The 19,183-nt window shown below is 35.3% G+C and overlaps 1 protein-coding gene across 5 annotated transcripts in view; it reads right to left on the bottom strand.

The window, feature by feature from the left end:
• PIAS1 (protein inhibitor of activated STAT 1) overlaps nt 1-19,183 on the bottom strand; it is a 207,770-nt gene that overhangs the window by 36,170 nt on the left and 152,417 nt on the right. For all 5 annotated transcript variants that reach the window (XM_047074882.1, XM_047074880.1, XM_047074883.1 and 2 more), the window contains exons 3-6: nt 6,002-6,086; nt 5,693-5,740; nt 2,160-2,250; nt 1,398-1,532 (exon numbers count right to left, since the gene is read on the bottom strand). In XM_047074882.1, the coding sequence (XP_046930838.1) occupies nt 1,398-1,532; nt 2,160-2,250; nt 5,693-5,740; nt 6,002-6,086 (359 nt within the window). The remainder of the gene's footprint in view (nt 1-1,397; nt 1,533-2,159; nt 2,251-5,692; nt 5,741-6,001; nt 6,087-19,183) is intronic.

Consider the following 19,183-nt stretch of genomic DNA (forward strand, 5'->3'; position numbering starts at 1 on the left):
TAGGATAAATAAAAATCAGATACATAGTGATGTTGGCTTCTGCACCAGCATTTGTTTAGTTAATGGTGTTAGACCAAATGGCTATTTAAAAATGAAAGTACATTTTTATTTCACACCACACATAACTTGCGATGGATTAAATATTTAAAGGTAAAACAAGAAAACTCAAAAGTCTGGAAGAAAATAGAAACAAATATTTATGTAAGCTTGGGAAGGGCAGACAGACTTAAGTGTGATGGGACTAAGGGGGAAAGACTATTAAAAAAAACTAGTTAAAAACTGTCTCTATGATAATTTAAATCTTCTAAACATTAAATAATTACATGAACGAAAATAAAAGGGAAACAAACTAAAAACAAATATTTCCAATATGTGAAAGAGTTTAACTCTTAATATATAAAGAATTCATAAACAGTAAGGAAAATAGCAACAGAGAAAAAATACAGATATAATTTTAAAATGTAAATCACACAGACAAATATGTTCAATCTCAGTAATAATAAAAGGAGCACTAATCAAAGCAGCTTGGTGCCATTATTTACCTACTAACATTGGTAGATTTTAAAGAAGACTTTTTTTTTTTAATTTTTTTTTTTTCAACGTTTATTTATTTTTGGGACAGAGAGAAACAGAGCATGAACGGGGGAGGGGCAGAGAGAGAGGGAGACACAGAATCGGAAACAGGCTCCAGGCTCTGAGCCACCAGCCCAGAGCCCGACGCGGGGCTCGAACTCCCGGACCGCGAGATCGTGACCTGGCTGAAGTCGGACGCTTAACCGACTGTGCCACCCAGGCGCCCCAAGACTTTTTTTTTTAAAGAAGTATTGATAGGGTATGGGTCAACAGGCACACAAATAAACACTGAAAGTCAGAGAAGAAATTTGCATGTCTTCTGGTAAGGCAATCTGTCAATGTACACAACATTTCTTAAAATTCTGCAGGCTCTTTGACTCAGGAATTCCACTTCTGGGAATTTAAGGAAATTATCATGGATGGAAGCAAAGCTATAGAGACTAGGATGGTCATTGAAATAGCAATGAATCAATCAATCAATCAATCAATCAATCAACTAACTGCTCAAGAACAGGAAATAGACTGAATTGTGGCATACTCATATTGGAATACGATCTAGCCATTTAAAATCATGCAGATGAACATGTAATGACATAAAAAACATTCATGATAAATTGCTGACTGAAACAGGATCAGGTTATAAAACACTGAATAGCGTATGATCCCATGTTTCAAATGGGAACATGTTGAAAATTCACTGTGAGACAAAAATAAATCCTTTTGCAACTCACTTTACAATATAATTTACATATAAGCTCAGGTAGCCAAGGAGATTAACCCTTCCTCATAATACTAAGATCTAGTAGAAATAAAAATTTACTTACTCTTCCAATTTCTGCAGTCCAAGAAACAACAATGGTGTTTGGTACTGTTGTGGACAATCGGACAAGTGAGGTGATATTAATTGGTCGGCTGGGTCGCTTTGGTTCCACACCATTTTTTGTAGGTGGAAGATAACCCTAAGAATAAAATGTAATTTATTTCTACTTATTTCCACAATCATTTCCACTTCTATTCCTAAAACAAGCGAAAAAACCCCACAAACTACATATTAGAAAATATGAATATTTTCATTGAAGAGTAGAGAAGCAAACATTTACAAGAGTTTACATTAACCCTGTCATCTCATTCTATAGTAAGCCAGAGAAAAATACTAGTGATAGAACTTAAAAATGTCTAAAACTTAAGAATCAGGATGAATTCATTAAGAGCTCAGATAAGGGTATAAAGAACGTCTTAAAGGTAACCGAAAACATCCCCCCCACAGCATTCTTCCTTTGTTCTACTGTAGGCTTCCAGATTCACATGAGTGCCGCTGAGGTTTTGTTGCAACAATTTCTTGTCCCCTCAAATCCAGAATAACACTAAAGTTACCACACCCAACTCCACCTCCTCAACTTGGTCTCCACAGCTAATGTCACAGCTGTTAATTGTACACAGTTGGTACAAGTGTTTCACTCAGTCACATGAATATATATCCAAACTAAGGATGTTTTCTTAATGAAAAACTATGATTTAACGACAGCTGTCATGACTTACGCATGCTATGCTGGCAATGCATTTAAAAAATAACTTTTAGGACTTACTGGAAGGCTGCAAGGTTTTGTATTCACTTTCACACAAAGATTGGGTGGGAAGTGATCTTCTTGTGGACAACTGGTTTCTGATAAACAAAACCTAAACAATAAAGGACAAGTTTAACTTCCATTCTTAAAGGATGACCTCAATATTTCTGTTCAATAGCTAATCTAAAAGGCTGTCAAACTTAACAACAATAAAAACTACTTAACACTAGACATTTCACATATTTAAACAAATTGAAAGTAAATAATTCTGTCAATGTAGAGTTTCAGTGATCACGACTATCAACCTGTAGTTGTCTTCCTAATATTTCCAATCATTTGCTTAAGCATGTTCTAAAGAGGAAAAAAAAAAGAAAAAGCTCGGTAGTGGAATAAATTTAAGATATTCTGAATCAAAAAATTAAATTAAGTTTCCTTAATATAGACTTCTCAGAGCTAGGGTAACGTGCACTGTAACTTTCTAGGAGGGAGATACAATACACAGTATTCCCAAATTTATCTGCTTATAAAACTTTTTGTTTTGGTTCTTAGCAGAGCATACTGAAAAGGCTGTAAGTCCATCCCAGGACCAAATTCTATCCACTAAACCAAGGTACTCCATTATTCCCTGAAAACTAAAGATGTTGAAAAATAGCATTATCACTTAAAATACTATTTTAGATACTCATGAAAACATTTATTTCTAAATTAAATGCATAATCTTTTGGCAAAACTATAGAGGGCTACATAATTTGTAAATTCTCATTCTGTTCACGTTTATACAGATAAAGAAATAAATTGTTAATTTGCTATTTAAGACATCTTAATAACTTCCTTATTCCCAATATACGACTGAGCCTCATCCCACCTTTACAGAACATTCACAGCATCTGTGAGTTATATGTCAAGAAGAACCCTATCTGAATTCTGTGACATATTCATCCTGCACAAACATCTTCCCTCAACATCTGTGGTGTAGGGTCTTGACTTGCCAGCTGTAGAATCTGTGTGTAGGAAGATCCACAAATTGGGACAATCTTTTCTGTGTACATATATATGTTCATCTTTATGAATAAACAATCTGGAGCTTCCATCAGATTCTCAAAGGGATAAGGGATCCATGAAAGGGTTAAATATTACTGATCTACAAAGATTTTCTTGAAATATACATAGTTACAAAGATGAAAATACAGAGATGTCAAAGCTCAGATGATCATCTCCAACCCCAAGAAAACCTAAAGAAGGTTCTTTATATTGCAACAGTAAGAGTATGCCACAAAGTTTTTAATAAATTATTCCAATGCAGTGATAAATTTAAAACATGGACCTTGGCTGCCTGAAGCTATAGGAAAAGAAAGATTTATGACAAGTTGACTCCTACTATTCATTTAAGTAAAAGGTGAAAATCTAAGCCACCCTAACAAGCCAAAGGGAAAAGAAGAAAAAAGGGGGAATAGCAGAAAATTTCTGTGAAGTTCATGGGGGTGGGGAGGGAAAACAGACATAAATGAAAACAGACTAGGAATCTAATAGAGAAAACACTGACCCTAATCTAATAGAGAAAACACTGACCCTAAATTATTTTCATGCTTTAGATAAAAATTTATAATTAGGATGGCAGATAGGTATACACTCCCAACTTAAATAATACACTGGGATGGATTATAGATGTAGTAATGGGGGTATGGGAGTAAGGATGAAAAATAACCATTTTATCAAAACACAAAGAACCACCTAACAATTACCAAATATAATACAAAATGGTTCCTTTCTTTTTTTTCAAGTTCTGGAGATATATTTGAATTGAAAATGGCTAAACCATTTTTTTAACCCTCAAGATTCCCTTGGAATCTCTGAAATAGAGTTGATCTATCTTAGAAAGAAAACCTTCCTTTGGAATGTGAACCACAGCTGCTGCTGCATTAAAGAATGCATGTATACTAATATAAAATACTGAGGACAGGAACTAGATCTCTTGTTCTAGAGCTATGGTTTTCAAACTTTATTTTAGTCTTGGGACTCTTTCTCCAAGTGAAAAACCAACCCACACATCAAACATGCAAAATAGATCAAAGCTCAAAGCAGCACTACTTGGGCTCAGAGTATGTGTGGGGTGGGGGCAGTCACAATATAGACCCCTCAGGGTAGCTCCAAGCTTGTTTAAAGACCACTGTTTTCAACGATAATGTCACATTATCAGTATGAACAAAACAGAAAACTGTTGATGCAGGAAGTAAGCAAGATAAGAGCAATATAGAATTATGATGGCATCATATTTTAGTCCTTTAATTCATTCAGTCATTACCACGTTCTGCTCATGAGAGAGGATAAAGTACCTTTTACACAGGAACATCTTTGTCAGTGCCTTCTAAAATCAAGACTTCAACCTCCCTTCTGCTTTCTCACTTGTTTTCAGCACCCTATTTTTAAGTCACGATCAGAGGTTTTCATATTGTTCTGTGAAGCACTGAGCAGGTGCTTTAGCCTCTTTTCTGACCTCCTAATGTAGCTATAATTTGTACATACAACTTAGGATCCAGTTATTGAGATGAGGCTATCTGTTTGACTTATCCTTCCCACTTTAGGGAAAACAGCTTATTGAGGAAAACAACTGTCTTGTTATTTCCTCTTTATTCCTATTGCAACAAGAACAGTTTGGGGCAGTTAGTTTCCCACATGGATAGTCATGGAGTAAAAAGAGTACCAGAAGATGGTTTATATAAGACAGAGAGACATTAACATAGAAGAATTCTTAGATAGCCTTAGAAGAAACGAGCTAAGAAAAGAAGCTGAATAAGGGGAAACTGTGAAGCCATGTTGGAAAATTTTCCATTCCTCTTTGCAAAACTATCAAGAGATGTCTAGAATAGACTGCTTTTAAATTAATGATTTAAAATACAGGATGAAGCAAATTAGACTGTTTTGTTTTTTGTTAGTCCATAACTATACACTTAACCTAAGTACTAGTTTGTTTTTTTTAATTTAATGTTTTCTTTTACTTTTGAAAGAGAGAGAGAGAGAGAGAGAGAGAGAGAGAGAGAGACAGGCAGAGAGAGAGGGAGACACAGAATCTGAAGCAGGGTCCAGGCTCCAAGCTGTCAGCACAGAGCCTGATGCGGGGCTCGAACTCACAAACCATGAGATCATGACCTGAGCCAAAGTCGGATGCTTAACCACCTGAGCCGCCCAGGTGCCCCATTACTAGTTCTCTATTTAGAGTAGTTTGTCATCCATATAGGTAAGGCCTTTGTACTTTCATAAAAGTGTAGTTCTAAAGAGCTGACACTATCATCATTTAAAGGTATCATTAGCTGGAGCTTCTCAACCAACTGAAGGCACACAAAATGGAGAAATGTGATTAGAGGTATGGCACATGACTTGCTATATTAAAATCTAAGCTGGATAAAAATTAGGATATTTCATAACAGGAGAAGGTCTTACCTCATCCAAACATTTAAACCCAATACTTTCAATATACTTATTGAAAATGACACAATTTTTTAAACAACCTTTAAGGAATATTAACTTTTAATACTATACTATAGTCAATACTGTACCTTAACTGGACCTGCACTGTGAAGTCACATTTGGTCCCAGAAATATCCCTATAAAAGACAGGGTAAGAACTACAATTATTTTTAAAATATGCACATGAAAGCTGATTCAAAGATACTGTTACTCCAGAAGTTTTTCAAATTATCAGAGCTCTAAGTGTTCTTAGGATAACTAACACTATTATAGTATTTTCAATACTAATATTTGCATGACACTAATACTCACCCAATACACTGTTTTTAAAAATCACTTATTATAGCCATTACTGGTTGCAAAGGCCAAACTGCAAGTTATACTTGAAGAGAACTTACATGGAACTACTGATTTGCTGCACTTGTTGTGGTGTCAATGCAAATGCAAAACAGGTTTCTCGAAAGCGCTGACTGTTGTCTGATGCTAAAGAAGAAAAGAATCATACTTTTAATCATCTTCAAATTCTTCAATAGAGAGCACAACAGCCAGAAAAAAACAGAAACAACCTCAATCACTCATATGACTTTAATTAATTGGAATGTATTCTAGAGTCTGGATAACGAGGCAATTAAACCACTGAAAAATCAGAAATATGCCAGTTGTAACATAACAGAAATGAGCCCCAAAATGGCTAATTCCAAAAGCCATATCAGGATTCAAATTCAGAAAATACATAATCAAAGAAACACTAAGAGAAAAGTACCTAATCATATAAATGTTTCCATCTAAAAAGCACACTTGTGTAAAAACACGTCGGTATTAGTTTTATTTAAAATAGAAAAGTATAAAGCCATTTAAAGATACATGGCTTCTGAGCTAAGTAACAAATATACATACCTGTACAGGTGAGATGACATTTGGTCTTTAAGGCAAAATCAGAATTTTATCATCTCCTGTCTAATTATACCATGCAAGTGTTATACAGTAAATACCACAAGTAGTTTCTCCTAAGCTTAGATGCTCTAACTTCAAAATTTGGCTGTGGTCACTATCTCAAAGAAGGAAAGAGCTACAAAAAGAGGGGAAGGAAGGGAAGGAAGAGAAGGGAGGGAGGGGAAGGGCAGTAGGGAGAGAAAAGAGCAGGAGAGCAAGCAAGCAAGGACAGTCTGTGTGAGAGCAGGGACTCCTACAGTACCTGCTGTGAGCAGCAAGGGTCCTCCTGGCTTAGACCAGTTTTAGATAGATTTTAAAAATCAGCACTAATGTCTCCTCAGTGCTTGGCACAAAGAAGCAACCACTGACTGCTGAATGAATAAAAGAACATGAAAAATTTTAAATGTCAGATTAAACTATTTAAACTATACTTTGAAGGGTAATCTTCTAGGACAAAAGGCTCACTAAAAGCTATTACCAAGGAAATCCTGGCCTGTGGGCCACTTAAACCCATGCAGAAAAAGGAGCTGAACTGGCCATCTCTTGTTTAAACTGGGTTTGATTCTACTTGCAAGCAACACTTCTTCTACAATTACCACCAAACTGCAGTATGTCATGCTGAAAAATCTGTACAAATGCATCACGATGAGAAAAAAATGGAAAAGATCACTGCTGATCTACAATTTCATCTCAATATAGAACTATCTTTTAAAGGCCAGATTTGCATTTCTGCTTTCTGCGATCTGGGAAGGTTTTTTCTTAAATAATCTATCCCCAAGAAAGAGTTATTAACCAGAAAGTTATCTTGATTGTGAGGCACCAACCTGGCAAATGGCTGATAACCAAGGACGAGAATGCAGAAAAGCACAGTTTCCTCTGTCAAACAATGCAAGTAACTCCTTTGCTTCTTAAAGAATGTATCTCTATGCAGATTTTAGTCCAGTGGGCTTAGCCTAATATAGATTTCTGGCTCCATTCTAAAATAGCCCTAAAATAATTTCCCAAGTACAAAAATTCGTATTTCTCTTTAGGCAAAATTTCAGATTCATTTTAGAATAAATGAGTACAGTAAGTTTTGGACACACACATGCAGATTTAGATAGAGAAGACATGACTGAAATAAAGAGGCAGTTTCTTGTGTCTCACATGGAAATGAGATTTATTGCTTAGTGATAACTCCCATTTACAAACTCTTTTTAGACTGTAATATTCATGAGGTTATTAGTATTTATCTGGAAAAGCATCATTCATCTATGTAGTTTTCAGGCTTAATTTCTATAAAGAATGCCAGTGAAGAATTTATAGTTTTGGTCTCAGGTAACAGATTACCTCAAAAACTTTGCTGAAAGTCAATTAAGCTTTATTATCACCTTTATAAAAGCTCAGGCTACACAGAATCACAGAATCTTCACCCTGGAAAAGGAGTCTAACATATCTTCCAAAGCAATGACCGCCAATGTTGGGGGTACACATCTCAAAAGGTACACAAGACAATCCACAAGGATACAAGAAAAGTATCTACCTAACTATAAAACGTAAGTTTTAAAAAGTTGAGATTTTACAAGAAATCTCAAATCTAATTTACACAATACCTAAAATTGTATGTAAAATCTTACCTTTTTTTACTTCTATTTTTGTTTTATAACAAATACAATATGAATATGATAGTTTAAAAGATGTAACATATGTATATACTAAATTATTCTACTGGGGGGGGGATGCATATGATCACATAAGTTTGCAGACTACCCATCTAGAGTTCAACCTTCCTTTCAACCCTTCCTCACACTGTGAATCATTTTAGAGGGGGAGGAAGAGTGGCCATTACCTTGTCAGGCAGAAGATAGCCGGTATTAATAGTTTAACTGTAAGAAAGTGTGCAGCCCTATAGAGAGTAGCAAAACTTAGTGGAAAAAGAGGAGATCACACAGATTTGGATTCCAAACTGGTTTTGCCACTTACTTGCCATATAACCTTCGGTTCTTACCCGATACTCTCCGATATTTAAACATAAACATGCACATACACACAGAACCTCATAGGGTTATTTTGAAGAATATAAATGAGGTAAGGTATTTAAAACAATCAACAATGTTCTTTTCTATCCGCTTTCCTCCTTATGCCCTTATACAGAGTCAAAATACATAATGTTTTAATTTCTACTCATCGCTGTCATACACCATATTCAGGGACAGCCAATCTTCAAATATTTTAGATGGCATTAATAAGCCCCTCTTTCTCCACTCTTCCCACTGTATTTCAGGGGAGATTACAAAATTAGTCACCATCCTGATCCTCTGGCCATACTCCAGGTTGTCACACCCTTAAAGCAACAGCAAGAACTGGACATACTCTGTCATAATATATACTATTTATTCAAAATATCTGCTGTTGCTCTGTACTAGCACCACTGACATTAGCCTTGGCCAATGAAATGTGAGTGGAAGTGTACCACTTCTGGGCAGACTTTTATAGGTTATCCTTTGGTTTCATCATCTTTCCTTCCAGGTCACCCTGACTGTAGAGTGAGAAGAACATAAAGGAGAGCCACAGCCAATCTGCAGCTAATAAGTAACATAGGCAGATATGAACCTTACTCATTTGCCACTGAGATTTATGGTTGCTTGTAAGCTGAATGGTACATTATTCCAAATGTGATGTGACTAGAAGAGCATTTTTATCAACAACTACCATCTACTATTATTAATCTACACATGAAGAAAAGGTATCCACTCCTTTGTCAGATTTAGAAAGTGAGGTTCAAAGTAGTTATGTCAAGGCCTCATACCAGGTAAGAAGCAGCAGTATTGGAACTCAAATCTAAACATCTCCAAAGCCTTCTCATAATACAGGTCCATTAGCTCCCCTGATCTGGGTGGTATAATTCTCTTAATGCAACCTAGCGTTATATGGATCACAGAAAATAGGAAAAGAATGACCCACTATCCCTTCATCATAACTGCTTATCATTTTTACATATTTCCTTCTAGTCATTTTTATATTGAATTGTATACACAATTTGAAAGCTCACTTTAAAAAAATTACCCTTATCACATTTTTCAATTATAATCTCTATTGCCATATTTTAATTATTGCATTGTATTCTATGGGGTATAATGAAAATTTTAATTACTCCCTTGATTAGCTATTTACGTTGTTTCTAATCTTTCACTGTTTGAAACAACTCTGTGAACATCTTTGGGCTCATACCTTTGTTGTTTGAAAGGTGGGGTAGCTATTACTTTCTTTCGATCAATTCCTAGATGTGGCATTTCTGGGTCAAAAAGTATAAAGATGTTTATAAATCTTGACATACTGTGAAAGTGGTTTTCAAATGGTTATAACATTATATATAAGACCACCAGCAATTTATGCATCTACTAATCACACTCTACCCTGGCTTGCATGGGAGTTGTGCTAACTCAATGGGGGGGGGGCAGGGACCATAGTAACTCCTTAAGTAGTTTAATGTGCATTAAAGAGTTTTTCCCTCTTTGTTTTTGCTTATTTTCCGATTTAGTTTATTGTCCAATCTTGTCCTTCACCCATTTTTATATCTGCATAGGGGTTTCATACATAGGAACATTAATCTTTGGAAATTTGCTGCAAAAATTTTCCCCAGTCTGCTATATTTTTTTCATTTGGCTACATTTTTGGAGGATATAAAAGTTGAACTTTTATGTAGTCTAATCTGTCAACCATATCCTTTGCAAATTCTAATTATTCCCCTTCTAAGTTTCAATCAACATACAATTCAATTCTTTGGCTTTTTGTTTCTATGTAATTATTAATCCATCTGGAACTTATTTTACTATGTGGTATTTTTAAAAATCTAAATTTCTGTTACTCCAACAGTTATACTAACACCATGTGTTAAATAATCCTTCCCTTCCCTGTGGATATGTGTGCTTCCTTTCTCATATATTAAATCCTTATATCCAATATGTTCCATTTCTGGGCTATTTTCCCATTGGTCTTTTTTATCCTGGTGCTATTTTTTAAGTATTATAGATTCATTGGGTTTTGGTATCTTACAGTTAGATTTCTCTAACTGTAGGAAACAGTTCTACATAGATTGTTTCAAAATCAAACATTTAAAAAGGAATACAAGCTCTAAAAAATTCTCCCCACCAAAAAAAAATTAAAAAGAAGGGAGTACATCTCAAATCATTCTATGAGGTCAGTATTACTACAGTACCAAAACAAGCCAAAAATACTGTAAGATAATTACCAATACCTCACGTAAGCATAAACACAAACATTCTCGGCATAACTTTAGCATATCAAATCCAACTATATGTTAAAAAAGGATAGTACACTGCAACCAAGTAAGATTTCTCCTAGGAATGCAGGAACCAATGTTCAACATTCAAGTCACTACATTAACTAAGAAATACCATATTGTCATTTTAATAGACATAGGAAATATATTTGACAAAAATTCAACATCCATTCTGGATTCAAAAAACAAACTCTGGGCAAACCAGGCATAGAAGTGAACTTCCTCAACCCGATAAAGGATTCTTATGAAAAACTTAGAGCTAACATTATACCTAAAGGTGAAAAACTAAATACTATCCCTAAAAAATTAGAAACAAGGTAATGATAACCACTCATCACTTCTATTCAACAATGTACTAGAGGTTCTTGCTAGGGCAACAGGGCAAGAAAAAGAAATTTTAAAAAATCAAGATTGGAAAATAAGTAAAACGATCTATCACAGACAATACATGATGACCTATGTACATAGGTCTATAAAAAGCTATTAGAAAAGCGAATTTAGTGGGTAAAGATGATACACCAAAAAATCTGTTGTATTCTATGTACTAGGAATTGAAATCTTAAAAACATATTTATAATAGCATCCCTTCAAAATGAAATACTTAAGGACAAATATCACAAAGAGGTACAAGGCCTTTTAAAATGCCAAACACTGCTCAGAGAAATTAAGTACCCAAATAAATGAAGAGATATACAATGTTTGTGGATCAGAAGATTCAGTGCTATTAAGCTATCAGTTGTTACCAAACTGATCAGTAGATTCAATATAATGCAATTAAAATCCTAGCTAGATTGGGGGCGGAGAGGGGACAGTAACTGACAAGGTGCTTGCTTCTAAAACTCACTTGGAAATGCAAAGGACCTAGAAGAACCAAACCACTTTGAAGAAGGAGGCTGAAAGGCTAACAACAGTTGATATCAAAACATTATAAAGCTACAGCAATTAAGACAATATGATGTTGGTGTCCAGCCAGTATAAAAATAGATCTATGGAACAGAACAGAGTCTCAAAGTACACCCACATATATAGAGAGAATTAATTTTTGACAAAGGTACAAAGGTAATTTAGTTGAAAAAGAAGTCTTATCGATGAATGATGCTGGAACAACTGGACACCATGTATGCAGGAGAAAAGGGGGCTTCAAATAATATAGTACACCATATATAAAAATTAATTCAAAATAGGTCTTAAGTGACATCATGGAGGAACATCCAGGGGTTAGTCCCTCCTCTAATATAACCATTAAGCTGGGGGAAAAAAAATCTATCAGAACCAATGATTTCAGAAATCTGGAACCTGATGAGACACTTACAGCAACCACGGGAGTGTTTGATAAAACAAGATTGCTGAAATTTGCTAAGAGAGCGGTGTGAGTGATCTAGCAACTATCCCCCCACCATCTCTGGGACTCACTGGGCTGTGGGAACCATGACCTGAGTTCTTGGAGAGGCTGGCTGGGCTCATACGAACAGTAAGAACCTAGCCCTCCAAAAATGCGGGGTTGTGCATCTTGTGTGGTCTGGTGGTTCTCTGAGGGACCAGAGTAGATATTTCTCTTTGTTTCAAGACTTGCTCTAGGTTCAGCAGCTTCCCCACCAGCATCTAACAGAAGATTTAAAGAGATGTACACACTTTGGTTTTTTTTTAGATCCAGACATCTGGAGAAATCTCTGTCAGATCACAAGCTGACTAAAGACACAATGGAACAGAAAATTGACCAACCATACACAACAAGGAATAGAGACTTTACAGAAATAGTGTAGAAAAGTCACTGTACGAAACAGACAGCTGCACCCCCCGTCAACAAGTAACAAAAGCAATCACTGAAGAGAGGGAGAATCTGATTTCCAGTTAGCATATTAAAATACTCAAAACAGCTAGTTCTCCACAAAAAATTGTAAGGATTGACATAGACAATAAGTGAATACAATTGAGAGCCCAGAAACAAACCCTCACATCTATGGTCAACTGATTTTCTACAAGCATGCTAAGACTATTGAATGGGGAAAGAAGAGTCTCTCCAAAAATGATAGGAAAACTGGTTATACACAAGAAGGATGGTGTTAGACCCCTACCTTACATCATATACAAAATTTAACTCAAATTGGATCAAAGACAAATATATTTATTAGGTAACAAGTACGTATTTTGTTTGTTCTATATTAATAGAGAATAATTATATTTAATTAATAAATACATATTTACTGTATAAATATGTTTAACAAATATTTATTATCTATTCATTATATTTAAAGAGCTAAAATATAAAAATTTTAGAAGGAAACAATCTTCACGACGTTCGATTTTGCAATGGTTTCTTTAAACACGACAACAAAAGTACAGGCAAAAGAATAAATAAACTGAACACCATTAAAATGAAAAATGCGCATCAAAAGACATAAAAAGAGTTAAAAGACAACACACAGAATGGAAGAAAACATGAGCAATCATATATCTGATAAAGGTTTAATATCTAGAATATATGAAGAATTCCTGAACAACAAAAATAACCCAACTTAAAAAATGGGCAAAGAATTTGAATAGATACCTCTCTAAAGAATATACACAAAAGGCCAAAGGCACATGAAAAGATGCTCAACATCTTTAGTCTAGGAAGTGCAAATTGAAACCACAATGAGATATACACCTAGTGGAATGTCTAAAATTTTTAAAATGACAACACGAAGTGTTGACAAAGATATAGAGCGAATGGAAAGCTCATACCCCGCCGGCGGGAATGTAAAATGGCCCAACACTTTCAAAAACAGCTTGGGAGCTGCTTAAAAAGTTAAACCTGCGTCTACCATATGACCAATTTATTCCATTCCTAAACAATTTATCCAAGAAAAATATAAGCACATACCCATACAAAAGTTTGAGCCTCAATTGTCATAGCAGCTTTGTTTTCAACAACCAAAAACTGGAGAAACAACCCAAATGCCTATTAATGGGTGAATAAAATGGCTCATCCATATAATGAAATACTACTCAACAATAAAAAGGAATAAACTACTGACACACACAACAACACAGATAAGTCTTAGAATATAATCGTGAGTAAAAGAAGACCAACCTCTCCCCACCAAGTATATAATCCATGATTCCATGACATAAAATTTTAGGAAATGCAAACTGATCTATAGATGTGACATTCATAATATGACAGAAAGCACATCCAATCTAGGGGCAGGGTGAGAACTGAAGGGGTAGCAGGGAAGAATTACTAATGGGATGAGATAAACGTATTAAACTGTACATTTTAAATATGTACAACTTATGATATGACAAGGATATTTCAATAAAGTTGTTTAAAAAAGTGACTAAAGCAAAATGGGGAGGGGGGAGGCAGAGGGGGATGGAGATGAACAAAAGAACCCTGAAGAACTACCAACATTAAAGCCTCAAGTCAAGGAAGAAGTAGCCAAGAATTCAGAAAGAAAAGCTGGGGGGAATGGTGTCCCTGATACTAAGGAAGGAATTTCAAAGGAAGAGTGGATAGTGTTAAATACTCAGAGGTCAGGTAAAATGAGAGTTCAGAAATGGACTTAACAACTATCAAGTCATAAGTGATCTTGGCTGGATGTGTTTCAGGGCAATGGGAGGAGCAAAAGTCAAGAGTGCAATGGGTTCAGGTGCGAATGGTTTGTTAAATCACTGATTTTAACACTTAAATATGAGATCTTCAATTGTTTTCCTATCTGCAATAGGAAATTATATTAATGTCTCAGGGTTTTGCATTAACTACTATACTATTTTGAGTCACAGTAATTAATCTTGAAGGTCTCCAAAGTTCTAGAATGTACAGTAATTTGAAATTTTTGAAATTTTTCTAAGACTGGAATTTGAATGTTGGCGATACAGGATTAGTGTTTGAGGTAGCACCTCAGCCTCTCAATGTGACATGAATTATAGTATACTTGTAGTCATTGAAGGTAAAAGAGAAGTCATTCGGATTTTCACTTACTCTATGCTCCAATTTAGAAAAAAGATGAAATGTTCTAGTGGTGCTCATAATTAAGAATACTTACAAAGGTTATGGGGGAATATCTCTTATGAATATTAAGAGCTTAAGGTATTCATGGGAGATTTTCAACAACCTTCCCCCTGTATTAATTACCAAATTTTCATCTGTAAGAAAGAAAAGCATTGCCCACAATAACCAGGATGTAATTATAATTCAAAATACACAAAATGTGCAGAAAGAAAGTTAGGCTTTAAAATTTCATCTTTTTTTTTTTACATATTGTTCCACAGAGAGATGAACTAGACTAAAAAGAGAAAGAGGAATCATGTTGCAATTTACATAAACTGAAAACACTGGAAGGTAAAACCTAGATACATAAAATAAACAAGGTTATTGAGATTCTGATGATAGAAACACTGAGCTAGTCTAAGTGGCTGTACTTTCAACTGCTCTAAAAATATTCACTATTCCACCTCACCAGCAGAAAGAAAAGCTAAAAATAGTCATCTTTCTGTTATAGAATATTTCTTGCTGTCTTGGGGAAAGTGAAACTAAAGTACCTATCTACAAATGTCAGCCTTAAAATCTTTAATAAGATCTCTAGTTTATGCAAACAAACAAACAAAAACCTGGACCACTATGTAATTTTTGAAAATGGAGCTGAAATGATGTATTTTCAGCATTAGGCTGCTAAGTCAGAAGGTTGCAGAAAATTTATTTCCTCCAATAAAGGCAGATACACTGAATCATCAACAAACACTGCTTTGACTAACTACTTTATCTTTAAAATGGGAGGTTTTTTAAGTAAACAATATTTAATGACATGACAACATAGTCATAAAATATTAAAAGACATGTAAAAGAAATATATAGCATAAGCAATATATATATATATATATATATACACATACTTATATATACACACACACATATACATACACACACACAATTTTTTAAATGTTTACTTATTCATTGCAGCGGGGGGGGGGGGGGGAGGGAGAGGAGGAGAGAAAGAACTCCAAGCAGGCTCCACACTATCAGCACAGAGCCTGACCCAGGGCTCGAACTCATGAACCCATGAACCGCAAGATCATGACCCGAGGGGAAACAAAGAGTCAGACGCTTAATCGACTGAGCCACCTAGGTGCCCCAATATATTCACTATTGAAAGACCAAATGAGGCACCAAGAGTTGATTTCTTTGTAACTTTACCTTTAGAATTCTTCAGACTACACTATGTATTGCTCTTGTAATAATTTGTTTTACATATTTTGTACAAAAACCAATGTAATATCACACATACATTAAATCTACTGCTAGATTTTAAGAATCTTCATGATGACAAATATTTCATGATAAACTCTGGCTTAAAGTTCTTTGGGGTACAACAAATGTTATACATGAATTTGTCCACCCATACGAACAAAAATTACCAATACTAAGAAACAGGAAAAAACTGTAACATGCAATACTATTAGACTTCAGCTCTATAAAACCCTTTAATTTCATTTTATCATACCCTAACTGGAGGTTCCTAATAAACTCATTTTCAGTACACCTGCCTATACTTTTCATGATCTTTCTCCTCGGGAGTTCAACTCCTATTTAGTCTTTCTATTATTTTTTGATAGCTTACTGAGAGTTAGTAGCTGGTTTCCTGATAGACTTAATCAAATGAGCCTACAGACTCCTGGGCAACTTTAAAGCTAAAAGTATGGTAAATATTTTATCTGGCCCATCTATTCTCTCACAGCTGGCAGGCCATCAGGCTATTTTAAGTCCAGTGGGTTAAGAAACAGGACTAGGTCAAATCAAGCCAGCCAGCTATGAATGATGTCTGATGATCAATGTTTAAATGCAAAAATAGAAAAGGGAAAGACTATAATTAAGAAGTTAGTTTTCTCTTTCTTTCACAAAAATTTCATTTTCTTTCTTTTTTTTTTTTTTTGCTATTGGTAATACAACCAACCATTCCAAGTTAGGAAAAAGATCCAAAAGTCTGCTACTTGATGATAGCAGATAAAAAACATTTTCGGGGGTGCCGGGGTGGCTCAGTCAGTTAAGCATCCGACTTCAGCTCAGGTCACGATCTTGTGGTTCACAAGTTCGAGCCCAAAAAGCCTGGAGCCTGCTTCAGTTTCTGTGTCCTCCCTCTCTCTCTGCCCCTCCCCTGCTCTGTCTCTCTCAAAAATAAATAAAAACATTTTTAAAAATTAAAAAAAAAACATTTTCGTATATACTCTTCCAGGCATTTTTCCATATATATACACATACGTACATTTGTACACCAATGAGTGTAAGATGCAGTTTCCCATAGAAATTGCAGTGAATACATTTCTCACTTAAAAACGTTCAACAAAAATCTTTCCATGTTAATAAACATATCTTTGGCATCATTTTAAATGGCTACATGGTATTCTATTATACAGATGTGCCATAATTTAACCAATCTCTTACTGCTGGACATTTATATAGTTTTTAATTTTTTCCTTCCACAATCAATGCCTTTCCTTCCTCCCTGGGTGTATGTCCATGTGTGTATCTATATGATCTTTATTTCCTTAGGACATCCTCTTAGAAAAGGAATGGGTGGGTCAAAAGACAGACACATTTTTAAAGCTTTTGTACAAGGTGCAAATTTGCTTCCAAAAATGTTCACTTGCATAAGTGATACGTGAAAGTGCTAGATTCACTTGCCAACACTGGACAGTAGGTGAAAAACATCTTATTGTCTTAAATTTGCCTTTCTTTGGCTACTCTGTAAGTTGACTGCTTTTCATATCCTTCATTGGCTTTCTTTGTATTGTGAATGACACTATTCTGCTGTGTTAGTCATCTTTTAATTTTTTTCTCTTGATGCTTCAAAACTGAGAAATGACCACTGCTTTTAGTGACATTATAGTCACCGATGACCTTGATAACAACAGTTTCTTTGGCATGGGGTAGATAAAAACCTACTTGGAAACGGTTCACGAAACAAAGGGAAAAAAGAAATAGGAGACAGTAAATTGAGACACCCCTGGCAAGGAATTCTGTGATGAAGGAAAAGAAAATGGGGGTATAGCCGCAGGGAAATCAGAAGAAAAGTAGTTTGTTTTAAGATGGGAACGTTAGCATAAAGTTGTACATTAACGGGAATGATCTAGTAAAGAGGCAAAAAATTGATGATGCACAAAGTATTAAGGATTGGCCTTAGCCCAAAGACTTCATCCAAGGTCACAGAAAAAACATAAATATGTAAAGAACATATAGGCAGGGAGACAGGTAGGTAGATCTAAGCTACTTATGATAGTTATAAAAGTTAACTTCTGATTGTCCTATCAACTCAGTGAAGGAGAAATAAAAATGAAAGGCATCAGCAAACAGTGGAAGAACAGTTGTTTGTGAAAGAATAAGAGCAGAACAGTCATCTAGCAAAGTGGGAGAGCACATGGACTACAGTAATGCTGTCGTGATGGCTGAGTATGATTAAGCACTACTATCCACACACAAACTATTTCCAATAGCCTTTCACATATTCAAGATACAGGATATGGTCAGATATTGTCAATAGTTTCCCTTGGTTTGTGCCATTTAATGTGATAAAGTGCTTTTGGAGTTTGAGTCTTCACTAGGAAATCTTGTTTTCTTTCTTTAGGGAAAATTCTTTCCTTACTCCCATGTTATGTAAGTATTATTTATGTACTTTAATGCATTTATTTGTCTTTTAAATGTTTTTTTATTTATTTTGGAGAGAGAAAGAGAGCACAAGTGGGGGTGGGGGAGAGAGAGACGGGGACAGAAGATCTGAAGCGGGCTCTGTTCTGACAGCAGTGAGCCCACTGCGAGTCTAGAACCCATGAACTGTGAGATCATGACCTGAGCCGAAGTCGGATGCTCAGCCAACTAAGCCATCCAGGCACCCCTAATGCATTTATTTAAATGCAACCTATATTTCCCTCTAACATTGTTTTAGTTTCATGTCTAAGCATTTCAATCTTTAAACCATCTTGACATTACTCTGGTAAGTTGCAAGGTAGGAATCTTACTTTTTAATGGTTAATTAAGAACTCCTGAACAATTTAATATCTAATTCATGCAACTAATTAGAAATTTCACTTTCATGTTATTTTTAAATTGTATTCCTACTTCATTAACTGCTTATTCAAGCACCAGCTCCACACACAGTTTCAATTACTATACCTTTGCCACATATAAGGATAGTGTATTTTATATGTGGCATGGCACACACCCCTTTGTCAGAATCCTTCGTCTATTCTTATTTTTTCTTCTCAATTATACTGGACATTTTAGTCATGGTACCTATACCACATCCAACTTCCCCTTCTAGCTGAATCTTCCCAGCTCACATCTCCTACCAGGGAAACAGCTCTCGGCTGTTTTCTATATTGAACATCGACA

Source organism: Lynx rufus, unplaced genomic scaffold, assembly GCF_022079265.1.
Source record: "Lynx rufus isolate CCGP_SWC_20201006 ecotype Redwood Valley unplaced genomic scaffold, mLynRuf1.p SCAF_13, whole genome shotgun sequence".
Lineage (NCBI taxonomy): Eukaryota > Metazoa > Chordata > Mammalia > Carnivora > Felidae > Lynx > Lynx rufus.